Raw genomic sequence first — 19,327 nt, 5'->3', positions numbered from 1 at the left:
CTACAGTACCCTTCATATTTGATTTTGGCGTGCAGTTTTTAGACTGCAAGGCCGTAGTCTCCCGAAGGATCTAAAAGAAAACCTGAGTGTAGCGATACCAATAATTGAGTGCCGCCACGAATAGCTAAGTATAGAAGTTAGTGTCAAGTGGCTGTTAGTAGGAAGACTTATATCTACTTAATGCTAATAAACTGAACGCGATCGCGAATCTTAATACTACTTAACACTTGACAGACAGCGCGAAAAGCAAACGAACACAATGACAAACTAGACGAGGCGAACGGACGGACAGACGTGAAACGAGCAAGATGCAATATTTTTTTTAATGCATTTACTAGACGGCCGGATGGCTGAGTGGTCAAGGTGGCAGCCTACCGCTCTGGGGGACCCGGAATCGAATCTGAACGGGTCGAATAATCCCCAGGATTTTTTCGGCGGGGTGGTCTGTTCGGATATGTCGGGCCCGTCCCTCACCATCCGGTCGCCCCATTGTGGGCCTGGCCGAACCCATAATGGGCCTACTAAAAGAGGCCCTCTTAGTGCCCACAGGGCGGAAATAGTTAAAAAATGCATTTACTAGTTTTTTAAACATTAACTTACTCACTAACTAAACTAATCTACCATAACCTAGGACGAACCTAACTAGATGATTAAAGCTAACAAATCCTAATCTAATTTATCCTACCTATCATAATCTAACCGGAAACCAAGCTAGAAGTCTCTAATCTAACTTACAACTAGGACTAGCCGAATTTAGACTGAAAAAGAAGACAGAAAAAAGAAGTAAAATACAAAGCTAAAAGGTAGCTATATACCGACAGTTGAAACAAAGCAAGGGAAAACTAATTGCCATCCATGCCCCCAGAGTGAGTGCTCTCAAGATCCCCACTAAGGGATATGAGGAAACACTGAACCCGTGTGAATGAGTTGGTGCGAGTTGCCAGGCCAGTTATACCCTTCAAGAATAGCAGCTCTCATTAAACTATCCTTAATGTGATTGTACCTGTTACAGCGAAAAACTAAGTGAAGTGGTCCTGAATACCACAATCGCATTGTGGATTGTCCCCAAGGTTAAATCTATGCAAGTATTGCTTAAAGTTACCGTGTCCTGTAAGTCAGTGTTCCGCAACCTTTCTCTCCTCGCGGCACACCTATAACTCGACATGACGCAACACGCACATCAAAATATTATTCCTCTCAAAAACGTATGATATGATACTATTAATAGAATTTCGTAATGCCATAAACCTATTATTATTATTATGTTGGGTTTTGTGAGTTACACTCGGTTGACACCGATGGCTGTGTACTGTGCCAGGGCCGGATTTACCAATCCAGGGGCTCAGGGCACAAATTCGGTGGGGGTCCCCCCTTTTAGAGTAGGCAAATTTGATGATTTAGAAAGTTTACATAAAATACTGTACTTTCAATTAGATTTGAACTAAGAAGTTGTAAATTTCATTTAAAAATAAGGTTATTGTAAACATACATATATTTTATAGCGTAAAACTAATTATTTTAATTTAACTGAAAAATACCTATGTGAAATTTTTTCCCGAAATTTTCCGATGTTTCATAGGTTTTTTCCCGGATTTGGTTTCCTCTGCCTGTTGCCCTCATGATTAGGCCACACTAGGCTGTCGCGGTAATAGAAAAAAATTATGTTTAAACATAATTTTTTTTAGTTTTGTGGGGGCTCCTATTTTGTGGGGGCCCTGGGCACAGGCCCCAAATGCCCTTATGTAAATCCGGCCCTGACTGTGCCAGACCAGAGTCAAGGCACAGTAACCGAAGCAAGACAAAAATTAAATAAGTGTGTCTGTATTCAGGAATTTCCTAACAATATGAAATGTATTTAATATAGTGTCCGTCTGTAGTGTGATGTATACGTTTCTATTCAATTTTTATGTTCTCAGGCTTTTGTGTAGCGTGTGTGGTATGATACGTGTAGAGGAGAGAACGACAGGTACAATAAGCACCCTATCCATCCTCCACAGATGCCTTATTTCCTGGGCGAGTTCTGTGTACTTGCTGATTTTTTTCAGTGCATGTGTTTTGTACATTGCGAGTGTTTGGAACAGATATGTCTATAATGTATGTGAGTTTATTGTGTTTGTCAACGAGTGTGATGTCTGATCTGTTGTGGTAAATTGTTTTGTGATTATGGCTCTGTCGTACGTTGTTTTCCAATACTGTCTGTTGAATGTAGGCCTATTTGTAGTATGGTTCGTGGATGTCTAATAATTTGTGTTTCTTTTCAAGCTCTTAATGCATTTGCTACTTGATTATGTCCATGTAAATTATCTGTCTGTGCCAAAAGCATGCAACTAGAAGTGATGTGTTGTGTGGTTTCTGGCATGATGTGACATTTTCTGCATGTGTCATTTTGAGTGTTGTATCTTTGAATACCTGATCCTGTATGGCAATCATGAATCCTTCCGTCTCCCCAAAGAGGCATCCCCGAGCTATTTTGTTGGGCAGAATTTTGTTGACGCAGTTCTATCAACAAAATCCTGGGCCAGGTCATAGGGATGTCTGCCATGGAGTGTCTTTCTCATCCATGATTGCTTAATTGTGTCTATGCTATTTATAAGTTGTGTCGTGTTCATACGTTGTAAATGTAAATTTAATCGTGTATTATTTGAGTTTTCTAGAGTAACTGCTTTAGTTAACTATGATGTTTCTTAACTGGTTTAACATATAAATAGGAGCCAATTATAATCAAATTCTAGAATGAAATTTGGTATTTTAATTACGAAATTCCTCGTGTTAGTTCAATAATAGCTAAGTTATTTGATTTATTATTAATTGATTTGTTGTGAAACCGTGTTGTATTGTTCTTAGAAGTATTGAACACAAAATCGTGTTAATAACAATCACATGGCTTTTTCCACCTTTATTTAGTTGATACGGTACACGTTTCGGGCCTTGTGCCCCTCATCAGTCAACTAAAATAATATAAGAAATAGTGTATACAGCGTTTTAACATATTTACAGGAAATTGTTAAAACGCTGTATACACTATTTCTTATATTATTTTAGTTGACTGATGAGGGGCACAAGGCCCGAAACGTGTACCGTATCAACTAAATAAAGGTGGAAAAAGCCATGTGATTGTTATTAACACGATTTTGTGTTCAATACTTCTGATTTATTATTATTTAATAACAAATCACACCAATCGATAGTTTAAAGTGAGTTTAAAAAACAAGCTTGTGTATATAATTGTTAAGTAAAATGTTCTTGTGTAAAGACTATTTGTAGTGTTTAACTTAATCTGGGTGAAATACTTAATGTCAAAGCCAAAGATGTTTTACGAAGTGAAATTTAAGTTTATTCGTCAAGTTTAAACTTTAAAGTCAGACATACAAACGGATTATTTAATATACATATATAAAATGAAAAATCAGATAATCTCGGCATCTTAATGAGGAAGAAAGAATGATGACAATTATATTTTTACGCGACAATCAAATTACAGAACGTGAAAAGATTCTTCTTTAATTAATCAAGTATGTTATTCATCAGATAAAAATGGGCACAATGATTTTAAAAGTTTAGCTTATGTAAAAACAAGTAAATGTATATTAAATCTGTGAAAGAGACTCTAGACTAAAGTCGTTAAAATAAATGGCGTGCTTAAACTTCACTAATGATTTTGTTGACATCTCTTATCACTCGATCTATACTTCGCCTGAAGTATTTTGATCATCATTATAAACATTTCTTATGTTGCAATCTACTCACCGGCTGCCCAATGGATAAAACAACTGATTGTTAGTCGTGAGTTCGTGCCTGACCAACAGGCTGCCCACGTGGCGTTTTGCTGGTTTATTTCACGTGTTTAACACCCAAATAAGGATGAATTTCTCCAGGGAAGTACTCCTACTTGGCAGATAACCCCTATATTGCGTTGCCTTATTTTACTTCTTAACGTGAATTTGTACAAATGACGACAAGCTATTTTCCTTTGAATGCCTTTGTTTAGACTGAAATTGATATAAGAATATTTGCATTTAGAGCAGAGCAGTCTGGTTTTAACCGAAAGTGTGCTGTGACTTGCAGCCCGATCCTCGTATTTGTATGCTTTATGGTACTTTAAAAATAGGACAGAGTGTAAAAATAGATCAGATGAATATTACATCACAGCAACATCCTGAAACCGAGGGTGGCCAGGGAATGAGTGGTGCACGTATATTTGTAAAAAATCAAACTTATTAAAATATTTTATGCGAATTTTTATTAAAAATTTCATATTTTATAGAGATTTATTCACAATAAAACTAGTAAACTTCCGAAATAACTTTGGATTTTTCATACAAAAGATAATACTTTTGTAGATAACATTATTCCATGTAGTGTAGACTACGTGGAATATAGACTATCAAGAGAGAGTATTATATTCTTTTCATTATATTTACAGAATAAATATTAAATTAGTGACCTGTTAGCGACGTAGGAGAAAAAAAATACCAAATTTGAAGAAAAAATATTTCTTCAAATTTCAGCCGCTAGGGAAAAAATGGCGTTGCTATCCCCTTAATGTGCTTTATAAAGATTTTCACAGAATTATGAAGAACGTTTTGCATTTTATATGAGAAAATCGTTAGAAAACGTACGTACAGTACATAGTACGCACATTGAGGGGACAGCAGCGCCAAATTTTCCTTTAGCGGCTGAATTTTAAAATAAAACTTTTTTCCAAAAGTCGTAACCTCATACTCGTTTATGCCAAATTGGGTTCAGATTTCCCAAATTGTCTTTTTCTACGGAGAGCTTTGAAACCTCTTCTTTAATTACGATTAACCTATACAACTACATCAACATTTATCTGTTCGAATTTCCCTACAGGACTTTCTATGAGAAACTAGCTCCTACTAAATATGTGTTTTATATGTTTAAGTGTTAGACACGTTAAGAAAATCTGAGAAATGCTACATGGCCAGGCGCAAACCCGCGACCAGGATGACTGTTTATGAGAAATTGGCCCTTATTTAGGTGTTAGACACGTGAAAAACTCAGAAAAAACGCCACGTTAGTGAGGTGCGAACCCGCGATCAACTAGTTTCACATCATATATTATATAATTTTTCTTGTTTATTGTTTTTTAAAATTAATTTTAAAATGATAAATATAATAAAAGCTAAATTTCTTGTCATCGTTTTGTGTTTAATTCGACTAAATATCAATCAAATTCAATCCAAATGTCACCATTCTTCCTCCCTCACACCCCGAAATGACCTCATTTTTGATATTCAAATAATATATCAAGATGTTTACACTTCAATGTTGTGTAGGATTTTAGTAAGGATTCGGAAGACTTAGATTTGCCTTTGTCAATATGTACATAAAATTCAACTCTAACGAACGAGTTTAATTCCATTTTACTAGATTATTTACGCTATAAATGTTAATTTATTCATATTTTTTTTCATTCACTGTTGTCTCGTTAAAAGCTCTCATGCATGAAAAAGAATTTCATTTTAAAGTAAGATTATTTTGTTTCTTTACATTTTTTATTGTGGAAATCAAGTGAATTAAATATACATCAATTTCTCCATTTATACACGAGACGAATATTTCGTGATCGATTGTTACGTAACAATCGATCACACAAGCTTATCATCTATTTTTTCTTCGCGTTTTATGTGATTCATTATTACGTAATAATCATTCACAGAAAAAAAAACTGTGAGCTATTGTAAGACTCACAAGAGATATGTTAATAATTGTAATATACAATTTTATTGTTTGTAATTGTGTACGTGTCTTACTGACATTTTTCTTTCAGTAGTATTACTATTACAGGAAAAATGGTATTAAGAATGATAATTTGATTATTGTACGTCGAAATATTTGATCATCGTCTAGTACACATGTAAATTAATATTTGAAGTAAACAATGGATAATTTGTTGAACAGATATTTTTCACGAAAGAAAATAAACAGTACTAAAGATACCAATCTAAAAAATGAGAAAGGGATATAGGAAGGTCAAGATAAAATAAAGAGAAACGAAAAGTAGGAGGGTTTATAATGTCAAAAATCATTATAATAAATTTACCGTGACACTTTTATATATAAACAAACGCATCTTTCTTAATATAAAACTATATTATATCAACTAACTTTTGTTAAAAATAGAAATAATTTAATACTTATGAGCATCACCCGTCCATCTTTATAATACACTCGAAAATTACTCGTAAAATTTTCTTGTTTTATGTTAATACATAACTGTAGTAACTGTTAAAAATACAATTAAACATATAATTCCATGTACAAGGTTATTCTCTCAATTAATCAGTCTCTGGACAGAAGAGAAAATTATTGCACAGCTCCCAATATAAGTACTGATTAAATAAAAGAAGAGTTAAAATTAGTGAAAATTTAATTTACCTAAATTATCTTCACTGATAAACAATAGCCACGTAATAATTACATTAGGCGCTTTAATACCCGTTGATTCAAAAGGGAAGACTAGTAAACATATTTAAGCTTATTTAACTAATTAAAATTTATAAATAATATACATTTAATTTCTCTAAAATTTTATATAAAAAATTTTATTTTATTTTTTAAATTGTAATGCGGAAGTAGAATAAAGCAACGCAACACTTGTAATCTGACAAGGGGTGATCTCCGGGATCGTCTTTCTTTCTTTAAAATTTACCTTTTAAATTAAAATTTTAAAGGTAATTTATGGTCTTATTTATTTATTTACAGGCTTCTTCACGTTTCTAACATTTAAACAGGAGCCAGTTTCCTATAGAAAGTCTTTCCAGGAAGCCCCCATTCCCCTTGACGTATTGCGTAAATGTTGTGTTATCATATTTCGTCGATGTATGAAAGGCCTTAGAAATTTTGAATATGGAACGGCAGTATGATTTATGAGGTTTCTGTTATATAAGTAAGACTGTAGCAGACTGTATTATATCCGTAATATTACTGATACTACTCATATATTGTTATAAGAGTAACCGCAACCAGTATTTTATATAGTAGAGCTGTAATTATATAATTTCCAAGAAAAATATTCTTTCATGTATTATATTACAAGTACGGCTATCTCCGAGGTATAAACAATTGTTCTTAGTAGTATTGTTAAATTTAAAACTAAAAAAAAATAATTTTAAAAATCTTCGCTGAAGTACTCATATTTGAATTTGTTCTTCTTGTAAGTACCAAACAAGGCCTTTTCTCTCCCTTGTGGGTAATAACAGAGTCCTTTTTCCCACTTTATGCGTAATAACAAGGCTTTTTGCGCTTTGTGCGTACGAACAGGGCTTTTTTTCCCTGTCTTGTGGATAATAACAGGGTCTTTCTTCCACTATGGGTGAAATAACAAGGCTGTTTCCTACCTCGTGAGTAATAACAAGGCCTCTCTTCTGCCTTATGGAGACTAACAGGCCTTTTCTGTCTTGTGGTTACTTACAAGGCCTGTTTTTTTAGTACTTATCGTGGGTTCGGACAAGTCCGTAATGGGAAAGAGCGGGTGATAGAAGATGGGGTTCGTCGTATGGAGAATTGCTTACCTGATTCGATTTTAGATCCCAGAGCGGTAGGCTGATGCCTTAACCTTCTCGGACACGGATTTAATTAACAATTTTATCATTGGCTGGATGGTGGGGAGGGGGTTGGAAAGAGTCAGTCTGTCGCTTTTGGTATCCCTAGTTCGAATCTGGACAGTTATAAACCCCCAGAAATTTTTCGGGGTTGTCCCGGATGTATCGGGTCCGATTGTGTGCCTTGGCATCATGCACGTGAGCCTAAAATAAGGCCAATAGAACAGACCTCAAAATGAATAAATTATTATTTATAACTTTAAACGGTTTTAATAAAAACGTTTTAAAATTTTATCGTTAATTAAAATTTATAGTAAACGTGTTTAATGAGTTTTATGGTTAATAAGAAAACATAAGACGAGGAACAAAGTTCGCAAATAAGGAAAAGTGAGTACATTTAGATGTTACATGAAATTTTGTCAACATTAAATTGTTAAAAATAATATTTATGTAGAATTTTACATAAATTTTTAAAATTTTCGTTATGTTAAAGTGCATCATTAATATATATAAACGATTTTAATCTTCAGTTCGCGTGGCGTCGGCCGCGCGCGTTTTTTAATATGGAGAAAATTACACGGTGCGGACACAACTTTTTAAGATTTACTTTAAATTTTTTAAAAATCTTATCTTAAGCCAAATATTTAAGTATGTGGGTAAATTAAAGAAAATATATGGTAAAAATATATAAAAATTTTACTTTAACTTACCGAAGATAAAATAACGAAGAAATACTTTTGTAAAATTGTTCACATCGTCGGTAAAGTTACTCGCTACTTCCATACTTTCAAACAAAGCTATTGCGACTATAGTTTTAGACTTTCCTTCCTCCATCCATGTGTGAACGAATTTTATAGGATCAGCAACTGGTAAAACTACGTCACGATGGCACAAAAATAAAGGATCTTTTACGACATCGAAACATTGATCACTGGGGGGTGAACTTCGATGCCACTGACCGTAACCGATCCAGGGCATGAAGGTACACTGTACAGTTATCAGGTAGGGCAAGAATAAAATAGTATGATTGTCACGTCTCTTAGAACACGAAACAGAAATCTCTACACCCGTGGGATGAAAAATCCTCCCTACTGAATTGGATGCAATGTCACTCACGTTAAAGTAAGGTGGAAAAGTAACCACGAAGAAAACGCAAGAGTTGAAATCATTACAGTTACGCGTTATGTTTTCGTAACTTACAGTATCTGTTAAATTGCACATGCTGCATTCACGGATTATCACATCCATGTTGAGTTGAAGCACGTCGGCGCTTACGCTCGCGACGGTCGCGACAACGATCGATAGCGTCACTAGCATTGTGTAACGTTTTCTCTCCTCTGCCCGCTCTCTATCTGAAACTAGAGAGAAGTAGTCACAACGATAATACTCAAGTTACAGCGCGCATGCGTTCAAAATTTGTAAATTTTCACCTCTTTTCTAATGTCACGCATCATACGATTGAAGTAGTAAAGCGGAAGTAGTAAAGCGGTGAAGAGCATTTTCTTCTTAACTTTATTAAATTAAAAAGTAATAAAATACGTAAGTTGGAAGTAGAAAATATGCTTAACAGAAGTTTCATGTTATTAGAGTATTTCTTAGGGATCAAATTGATATAACAGCTTGATAATTCAAGCTTTTATATCATGTTGCAGCTTCGTAATTCGCGTTCAACACGCGTTACAAACATAGCAATTGTTTAACAAAACTTCTTATGGAATTTATGGCCGTACAACGATTAAATTACTTGAATTTTTGCTTCTGTGATATAAAATAGTAAATTTAATATACATACTAAAGAATGAGGAAGATAAATATACATTTTTCGAGTTTGTATGAATGTCTGTTCACCATTTATACACTAATACTTCGTTATAATTCCCCAAATTAGCAAGTTATTTCTATGGCACAGGAAAAAAGTCATTTTCTTCTAGACAACTTTATTTTATAATAATGGCAAGCAGTAGTGTGAGCCTTAAAGCAGTCGAAAGCGTGCTTTAAGCTGGTAAAAAGTGGAGGAAAAGAGCAGGAATGAAATATGTCACATCCAGTGCAAGTGAGAGGTGGAGATGGAGGCAAGACGCTGCAGCACACAAAACGTTTAGCCCAGGAGAAGAAGGGGAAAGAATATGGGGGCTAAGACATGCTCGACATTATATCTTTGTCGAAGGGGGCATATCAGGGCCGCTTTTGTGCAAACTTTAAAAAAAGTCTCCTTGAAAGTCAATGAAAGATTTTAAAAGTAGGGATTAGAATGACTTATTGTGTACCTAGGTCCAGGTTTAAGGGTGCAATAGTTTGGGACCGTAATAATTCTGATAATAATAATAACGATAAAATTATGAAAAATTATTGTTATGAAGAAATTATTGCAAATTAAAAGCTCTTTAATTCCCTTTTCGGTATTTAAAAACCTGTAAAAATATAATTATTGAAAAATTAATATTATAAAATAAAATCATTCGGTGCAAAAATGGTACTGTTAGTTTGGGGGCACACTTTCATGTTGTAAATCTTGCCATACTTCTAACAATCTTCGCATCAGAACGTCCTTAGTTGACGCCCTATTATGCAAGTCATAGGCAACTCTTGGCCTGAGAAGTTTGATATGAGTCTTTTGACAACATAATTTTATTTATCTGTTTTCTGCTTCGTGCCATTGTGCAACCCCCAATTAAATTAAGGAGATCATTCATTGAACGAGTTGATTCCACGTAATGTTCCCAACATGTTGGTGTTTCTGTTCACATAGCTCGAGACTACGTATTCAGAATGTGGTGTTTCTTCATTTATACCATATATATAATATTGTTTACAAATATAATACCCTGTACAGACATTTAAGTTTACCACTTCTGCAATAGCACTAGAAGTTTTTCTTTTTTTTTTATGATGAGTGATAAAAAAAAAAATGTAAACTTTCGTCTATATTTCTGCCTGTTTTCACTATTTTTTTAATATTCCATGCAGCTTTCGTTAATTCTTATATTCTATACTATATAAAAATGTTTAATGTTTTATTTATAATGATTATGTAAAGTTCCATTCGTTGTGTAAAACTAATCTTTTTACGCATAACATCAAGCTTGCCACAAGATAATTAGTAATTACCTTTACTCGTTAATGGCCGAGTGAATAAAACCACTGTACACAAGGTCATGGATTCACCCCAGGCCAACGTGTTGGCCAAGTGGTTTTTTCTGGTTTTCTTCAGTTTTTCATTGAAAGGCCTCCTGAGAGGAATTCTTTGTCAGAAGCATACGTGTTGAATTGGTTCTCTTCTCGATATGGGGCAGTAAAAGGGCCATTTTCCATTTATTAGGTTTTATTAGGTTATTTAGTTTTTATGCTTAGTTTTTTTTATTTATTTAATTGATTTGTTTATGTACATTTATTTTCTCTTCTATATCGAAAAAATGTTCAAATATTTTCCAATTTTGCATCATATACGATGTTTATATGAAAAAAATTTAATGGAGCAACGTAAGAGTACTTCAGAGCCAAATCATTTACGTAACCAACTTTCTTCTACTTATAAAAGATGGATCGTGACTTGGTTAAAAAATAATTTATTTATTAACAGCTTGCATGTGATAATATTATTTAATTCCCAATGAGAAATTCCTACTGCTAAACTCATCTTTGTAGCAGAAATCATTTCGCTTCAATTAACCTTGCAGCATCAGGGAATTTGAACGGCATTCATGACTGTAGAACATAAAATAGTGAGATATTTAATATAAATTGACGAAAATGTAACAATAATATATAACTATATATTATTAATTTTTAAACAAACAATATAAAACCAGAAAAGAAGTTTAAACTATTCTGGAGCACCATCTAAATCTTTCTCCACTTCATTCGACTTAGTGCCAATTTCAGAAGCAAACAAATGGTGACACGGTCTACGTAATGTAGACCGCATGCTAAGCAGCATTACGTTGAAAACATTACGTAATGCTACGCAAGGTTTTCAACGCATTCGTGTTGCTGCTCACATAGCTCGAGACTAGGCATTCCGGACAAGTGCGTGCGTGCGTGTATACATATATACAAAAGATTAAATTAACTGTTAAATGTGAAAAAAGTTAGTGGTACTGTGCCAAGAATGTTACATGCAGTGTGGTATAATAAAGCTGAGAACTTTATTGACGGCCATACGAAGATTTGTTTAGTTATTTTGAATAACAATTTACGACTTTCAGTGCAAAAATTTCATACTAGTAATAGCTCTATCAAGATAATAATCCCAAGTAGAAACCGATTGCGCAAATGTAATTGTTATCCAATTTACCCAAAGCCGCAGATATTGGCACGTTACAGCTTCATGAGAACCAGACAAATTTGAATTAGGGGTCCCCATTTTTCTTCGAGGGAATTTTTTGAGCAAAATATTTTCTTATAAAAGATTGGTTTAGGGTCGCCGTTGGTGAAGTCCCCAAGCAATTTCTTTTTTTCCCGTAGGATAAAGGGTCACTGGCCACAAATTCTGTAACAAGCATCCTTGGCTCAATGTAAAAATTGTATTAGTAACATTCATATGCTCTTACTTAAAGTAACAAACTTTTTTGCCTAAGCAAAATCTGTTCTTAACCTACCAATAAAAAAACACGTAATTGAGAGTCAATATTCTTCGATTTTTCTGTAATACTAAGCTTTATAATTGCATATTTCTTCTTATGTGCTGAAGAATATGATGCTACATATAAATGAAATCTTTAGTTTGATTGAAAGAAGTTGCTATTTATTACATACGTTTATAAACATTTTGAAAACTTAAAATAACTTTTCAAGTTCTGTAAATTTAACGAGTTTCCATAAATCAATATTACTTTAGACGTTAACAGTACAAAACAACTAAATCATATTTTTTTTATTTTTGTCATTTACTTGGGTTGTCTACCTTTTGGAATTCTATTAGAGTGTTTTTCATCTACTTAGATTCTACAAGAGAATTTTTGTGGTATAATCTGAGTGAAGAAGCTCCTTATAAGTTAGAAACTATCTTGTTTCCTATAGTAGAATAGTAGAAGCTATCTAAAAAAGAAAAAAAAACAAATTACTAAATTAACCTACCAAACAAAAAAAAACAACAAGTAATATTGTTCAAGATGGAAACAGAAGTCGAGAAAAGCGAGAAATTAGGGATTTTTCTGTATGTACGGATGTTAGCGAGTGTGTATGGAAAAGATATAATTTTGCTCGCCCAATTTAAAACTTAATAAATCCTGTGTCTTTCTTCAAAAATTTCTGAAATTTTGCAGAGAGGTTTCTATATTAGGTACAAAATATTTTAGCAATTTTCAGGAAAATTGGACAATTGGTTCGAGAGATATTAAAAAAAATGTCGGCCATATTTCGAGAAGCTCCCGTTATGAAATTTTTTTAATCCTAAACATTTTTAGTTTACCAAATAAAATTCATATCTACCCTAAAAATTAAGTCTTTTGACTTTTCGTTATAATTAATAGTATAAAAGTTATTTTAATAAAATCTCAACAGATGGCGTCACACACAATTTTAATTTTGCCGCCGGAAAATTCATGCAACTCGTTTCTGGATTATTTTAAAAAAACGTATGTTTTAAATATATGTTTTTTTTCCTATTAATTATAAAAATTATTATATTAAAAATTGTAATTTTACATATAAAACTAAGACATTTTCTTATTTAAAAAATGTATTTTTAAACTTATTTATCTCACGAGAGATTTTTCTTAAGCGCATATTGAGATGCGATGATATACTAATACTTCAACAAGACACTATTTATTGAGAGTTCTCTTGGTTAGATATTGCCTTAGAAAGGCCATTAATTATATGTTGCTTATAATTAATGCCTTTTCATAAAGTACCTATTTATCAGGAAATCCTTTCATTAATCTTACTATTCGTGTGTTCACCAGTGACAGAATGAGTAAAACTACTGAATATTGATAGTCGGTTGCGGGTTCGAGTCTCACCAATGAGCTGGCCACGTAGAGTTTTCTAAGTTATTTTACATGTGAAGGTCAAGGAATTCATTCATTAAGAAAATAGCTTATATACAAGCATTGCTTGGACGGCTTTTGCATAATGAAGCTGGTCCAAAAACGTTATATTGATGTGAGGAATTTTAGGTTTTTCTGATCAACGAAGAAGCTTACAGAAGTGTGTCACAAACTTGTTACCTTCATCACAATTAAAGTATGTTTTTATTGATGAAAGGAAATGCATTCATTCGTCACTCTGGAAGACGGCTTAGCATGATTTTATGATCTCTACCCTCATCAATACTTCTCTATTAAGTACTAGATGTTTTTCGAGTCTCATCCTTACACCTAGCTCTTGGTGTATCTTTCAAACGCTATCAGTCTCTTCAGTACCACGTTTATAAACCCTGAATTCATGTGCTCTTGGCCACATGCCTAGTCCATTGCTACATCAATAATTTTGATCTTTATAAGATCTGTGATCTTTGTTTTTGATCTTACCACGTTGCCTCGCCTGTCCCTGAGAATGATTAGCAAAATAACACGATTTACTTTCCTTTTAATCTTTAAGAAAGGAAGATAAAAAGTTGTATAGAAGAAGTAAAGAATATGAAGAAAAATAACGAAAAAATATTTTAAAAATTAAAAATATAAAAATTGTTTTTTGTGTATATTTGTAGTTAAGTTACCATTTATTACTGACTAAGAGGAATGAATGGATAAGACATTGTATATTATTGTAAATATCATTTTAGAATATTCTGGTGCAGCCAGAATATTCTAAAATAATCTGTACGTTTCATTTATTTATCATAGGATTTTAAGGAAAAGTATACCTTTTCCTTATACTAAAAGTATAAACGAATACTATTAATCCAAAAGCTTTATGAAGTAAAAATACCTTCATTAGTCATATCTATTTACACACCTTTCGGGTAACCTCTCATAAGCCTTTTATGTAACTTCTCGTACACCTTTTTATATTACTTATTTATTATAATTTCTCATGATTAGTCTTGCCTATTTACTTTTTCATAAAATTCCTTGATTGGCATATCTATTTACACTCTTCTCTCTTCCCACTTGTAAAAACCTATTCATCAGAGAAGCCTTTCATCAATTCTATCTGTTTACTCTTTTTCCACTTAAAAACACACATCAAGACAGCATGATTAATCATATCCATTTACATTCCTCTGAATGATCTTTGATAAAATACTTATTTCACGACAAAATTTTAAGAAGACTTCATATAAGTATACCTACTATTTAATAAAGGCATGAAGTTAATATGGGGCCAGTAGTGCCCGAGTTTGTTTGCAATTAGGCATTGGACTTATTAATAATACATAATAATGATATTTCATACGTTTGTTAGTGTTTGCAGGATCGCACAATAATATAATCCTGTTAGAGAGATAGATTTGTGCATAAGCTAAACATACAGCTCATGTATCATTATTTGATGGAAAATTGTGGTCCTAAGATATAAGTTATATCTTACGACCACAATAAGTCTAAATTCAACTCTGGATTCAGTTTCTTTCCATTTTCAGTAGTATACCAGTACAGTAGTAATCCAGTAAAGTATGTAAATATGTATCTATAATCAAACAAATACCACACTAAAAGCCCTAGAAACGAAACCATACTAATGAATTTAATATTGTCTGCTTAAACATTGAAGAGTGACTTTAGACTTTCGATTTCCGCATCGTTGGTACATATAGAGCCGAAATTCCGGCCTAGATTGAGTAATTTTAGGGTTGAGATTGAGTTCTGTATATGTAAATGTTACCAGAAATAAATTTTCTGTATAAATGTTTTTTCTAAATGCTTAAGTCTAAATTTGAACGAATCCTTATTCAGTAATTTCCTTTATAATTTCCTTCGTTTCTGTTGTAGTGCTTCTTGCTCTATTTAAAAATAAATAAAGTAACGTCGATTTACGTATTGTTGTTTTCATTATTCATTTTCTTTACATGTGTTAATCAGGCTGTAATTTTTTTGAAATCGCAGCCCAATTGACACATGTTAACAGGAAAAGTATAACGTATAGAGGCAAGTAACTACTAAAATTAAAAGCATTGTGATAAAAAATTAAACCCAGCATGGTGACGACGCCACAATAAATAATTGCTCGTTTGCTATTTATAATGTAGTTTGCTGTTGATTGTCAATTTGACTATCTATCAAAAACATAAAAACTATTAGAACAGTTTGACGTATTGTATTCAGTAGAATATCGATTCTTTACAGTGAAAAAGGAAGGAGTTAGTGCACATGAACAAAGAGTACACTAACTCCTTCCTTGTGACGTGGTCGTCTTGATCGTCACCAACTCCTTGTTCTTGGTCCTCTTCACCAACATTAATTCTTGGTCACGTTATTTCAATTAAATATTTTCCAGATATACGTACTTAACACCTTACTCTTGCCGAGAAAAAATATATTTATTTGCAACAAACAAACAAACGTTTTCAGCCTGCTTCACAGGCCATCTTCAGGCTTGGAATACATTTGAAATTAAAATTCCATCCATGGAATACAAAAATTCAAATTCAAAATTAAATAAGGTACAATCAAAATAAAATATTGAATAACTAACATAAAGCAAAAAATAACAAAAAATATATAAAAATGTAACAAATGAATACGTAAGCATTAATAAATGCAAATTTCTAAGACATACAATAAAACCATTATATTGATTGGTTAGAGCCCTTATTAAACTTCTTAACCATAAACTTCCATGCAGAGGGAAGACTTTCTGCGTCCCTCGCATTAAGACAGCCTTCTTGTAATCTACTTCTAAAAATCTGCAACTTTTCCGCTGTCAAGGCTAATGATGGAGACGATAAAGGATTTATGATGGCCGCCTCATTCCATTTGACCGTAGCTCCTGGCGCTTGCGCCATTTGGGACAAAACTGTTGCATTAGACCCCTTTCTGATATTATAACTATGCTCCTTGATTCTAATTCCTAAACTTCTAGTGGTTACTCCGATGTAATCTTTTTTAACGCCCAATTGCATGTTTTCATACGGAATTTTATAAACTCCTGCTTTCTCTTCTGCCTTTATAACATCTTTATCATTCCTGAGGATTTTGTATAAATTAGGGGCCCTTTTTATAAGCATCTTCGAACTTTTTCTGTGTGCTATTTCTTTCATGACTGTATTCATACTTTCATTATATGTAAACTTTACAAATTTATTGGGAGCATTCTTAAAACATCCTTTCTTGATGTTGTGTTCATATTTCTTAATTATTCCTAGAATTGTACTTTTTTGGTAACCTAGGGTCCTGGCTACATTTATTATTCTATTTATTTCTTTCGTCCTGTCTTGTACTCTTTCGCAATACAAAAAGGCTCTTCTTATTAAAGCCCTGAAAGCTGCAATTTTATATTTATACGGATCCTTGGATTGGGAGGGAATATACAATGGGCTGTGGGATGGTTTAATAAAAACACTAGTGGACAAGTGGCCTTTTTTGAATGTGATATCGATGTCGAGAAAATGCAGATTCAAGGAACTTTTCTGCTCCAATCTTAAAGTAAGGCCATCATTGTTATCATTGATCTTATCTAAAAAATCCTTAATTCTGCTGTTACTTCTCCATAATATAAGTAGGTCATCAACGTATCTGCTGAAATACACGATATCATCCTTAAAACCATGAAAAATTCTTCTTTCCAGCCTCCTAACTACCAATTCGCATAGGATCCCTGAGAGTGGACTTCCCATAGGGACCCCTCTTCTCTGTCTGTAGACCTGTCCATTAAACAGATCAACAGCAATCTTATTGGAAGCTTGGATAGAAGGGTCAGGAAACTGGAGGTCTCTAAGCTTTCCAAAGTTTTGCCTTTTCTCAAGAAATGCAGGAACCCTAGGCCAGGAACACCTAGATTATTTGCTTTCGCGAAGGTGCATAAAACCGGTAAAGAAATAAGACCTGTTGTAGAGAAGTGCAGGGGTCCCACGTTTGTGTTAGAAAAGAAATTGCATGAATACTTATCCTTGCAACTAGACACGGATACTCTTGTTGCCCGTGATCCTATGAAGGTGGTTAAGGATCTGCAAAGTATAGCATTAATGGAGGATGAGGTTGCAACGGTTTTCGACTATGAGAGCATGTATCCGTCAGTAAGGATAGAATCGTGCGAGGAGGCACTATTGGATTTCTTATACAGCAATAACTCGGAATTGCTTAGTTATACGGAAGAGGTAGAGAGTTTAACTAGTTTGGTCTGCCGGGAGTCTTGTTTCGTGTTTAATGGACAGGTCTACAGACAGAGAAGAGGGGTCCCTATGGGAAGTCCACTCTCAGGGATCCTATGCGAATTGGTAGTTAGGAGGCTGGAAAGAAGAATTTTTCATGGTTTTAAGGATGATATCGTGTATTTCAGCAGATACGTTGATGACCTACTTATATTATGGAGAAGTAACAGCAGAATTAAGGATTTTTTAGATAAGATCAATGATAACAATGATGGCCTTACTTTAAGATTGGAGCAGAAAAGTTCCTTGAATCTGCATTTTCTCGACATCGATATCACATTCAAAAAAGGCCACTTGTCCACTAGTGTTTTTATTAAACCATCCCACAGCCCATTGTATATTCCCTCCCAATCCAAGGATCCGTATAAATATAAAATTGCAGCTTTCAGGGCTTTAATAAGAAGAGCCTTTTTGTATTGCGAAAGAGTACAAGACAGGACGAAAGAAATAAATAGAATAATAAATGTAGCCAGGACCCTAGGTTACCAAAAAAGTACAATTCTAGGAATAATTAAGAAATATGAACACAACATCAAGAAAGGATGTTTTAAGAATGCTCCCAATAAATTTGTAAAGTTTACATATAATGAAAGTATGAATACAGTCATGAAAGAAATAGCACACAGAAAAAGTTCGAAGATGCTTATAAAAAGGGCCCCTAATTTATACAAAATCCTCAGGAATGATAAAGATGTTATAAAGGCAGAAGAGAAAGCAGGAGTTTATAAAATTCCGTATGAAAACATGCAATTGGGCGTTAAAAAAGATTACATCGGAGTAACCACTAGAAGTTTAGGAATTAGAATCAAGGAGCATAGTTATAATATCAGAAAGGGGTCTAATGCAACAGTTTTGTCCCAAATGGCGCAAGCGCCAGGAGCTACGGTCAAATGGAATGAGGCGGCCATCATAAATCCTTTATCGTCTCCATCATTAGCCTTGACAGCGGAAAAGTTGCAGATTTTTAGAAGTAGATTACAAGAAGGCTGTCTTAATGCGAGGGACGCAGAAAGTCTTCCCTCTGCATGGAAGTTTATGGTTAAGAAGTTTAATAAGGGCTCTAACCAATCAATATAATGGTTTTATTGTATGTCTTAGAAATTTGCATTTATTAATGCTTACGTATTCATTTGTTACATTTTTATATATTTTTTGTTATTTTTTGCTTTATGTTAGTTATTCAATATTTTATTTTGATTGTACCTTATTTAATTTTGAATTTGAATTTTTGTATTCCATGGATGGAATTTTAATTTCAAATGTATTCCAAGCCTGAAGATGGCCTGTGAAGCAGGCTGAAAACGTTTGTTTGTTTGTTGCAAATAAATATATTTTTTCTCGGCAAGAGTAAGGTGTTAAGTACGTATATCTATAATGATTTGCTGAGTGCTTTATAATATTATAAATATTTTCCTTTGAAAGCAGCTAATAGATGATCGGCACAACTCTATTGTTAAAGGAAAAGTATGATGTACAGGGGCAAGCCACTACTAATTTGAGGTGTAGA

General features: G+C 33.5%; 1 protein-coding gene and 1 long non-coding RNA gene across 3 annotated transcripts in view; one reads left to right on the top strand and one right to left on the bottom strand.

Moving 5' to 3' along the window:
* Positions 1-8,878, bottom strand: part of LOC136970744 (tyrosine-protein kinase receptor-like) — an 89,011-nt gene extending 80,133 nt beyond the window's left edge. Inside the window, exon 1 of one of the 2 annotated variants that reach the window (XM_067265196.1) lies at positions 8,276-8,878. In XM_067265196.1, the coding sequence (XP_067121297.1) occupies positions 8,276-8,813 (538 nt within the window). In that variant the 5' untranslated portion in view covers positions 8,814-8,878. The remainder of the gene's footprint in view (positions 1-8,275) is intronic. The other variant, XM_067265195.1, reaches the window with a different exon arrangement.
* LOC136970745 (uncharacterized) lies at positions 5,913-8,737 on the top strand. The gene is made up of 3 exons (XR_010880029.1): positions 5,913-6,021; positions 6,727-7,076; positions 8,384-8,737. It is a non-coding gene; the product is annotated as an uncharacterized lncRNA (long non-coding RNA).
* Positions 8,879-19,327: the final 10,449 nt, after the last annotated feature.

This window comes from Centruroides vittatus, unplaced genomic scaffold (assembly GCF_030686945.1).
Source record: "Centruroides vittatus isolate TY-2023 unplaced genomic scaffold, ASM3068694v2 contig_2156, whole genome shotgun sequence".
In the NCBI taxonomy this organism is placed as follows: domain Eukaryota; kingdom Metazoa; phylum Arthropoda; class Arachnida; order Scorpiones; family Buthidae; genus Centruroides; species Centruroides vittatus.
The sequence above is the reverse complement of the archived record's forward strand: the minus strand, read 5'-3'. Positions and strand labels throughout refer to the sequence as shown.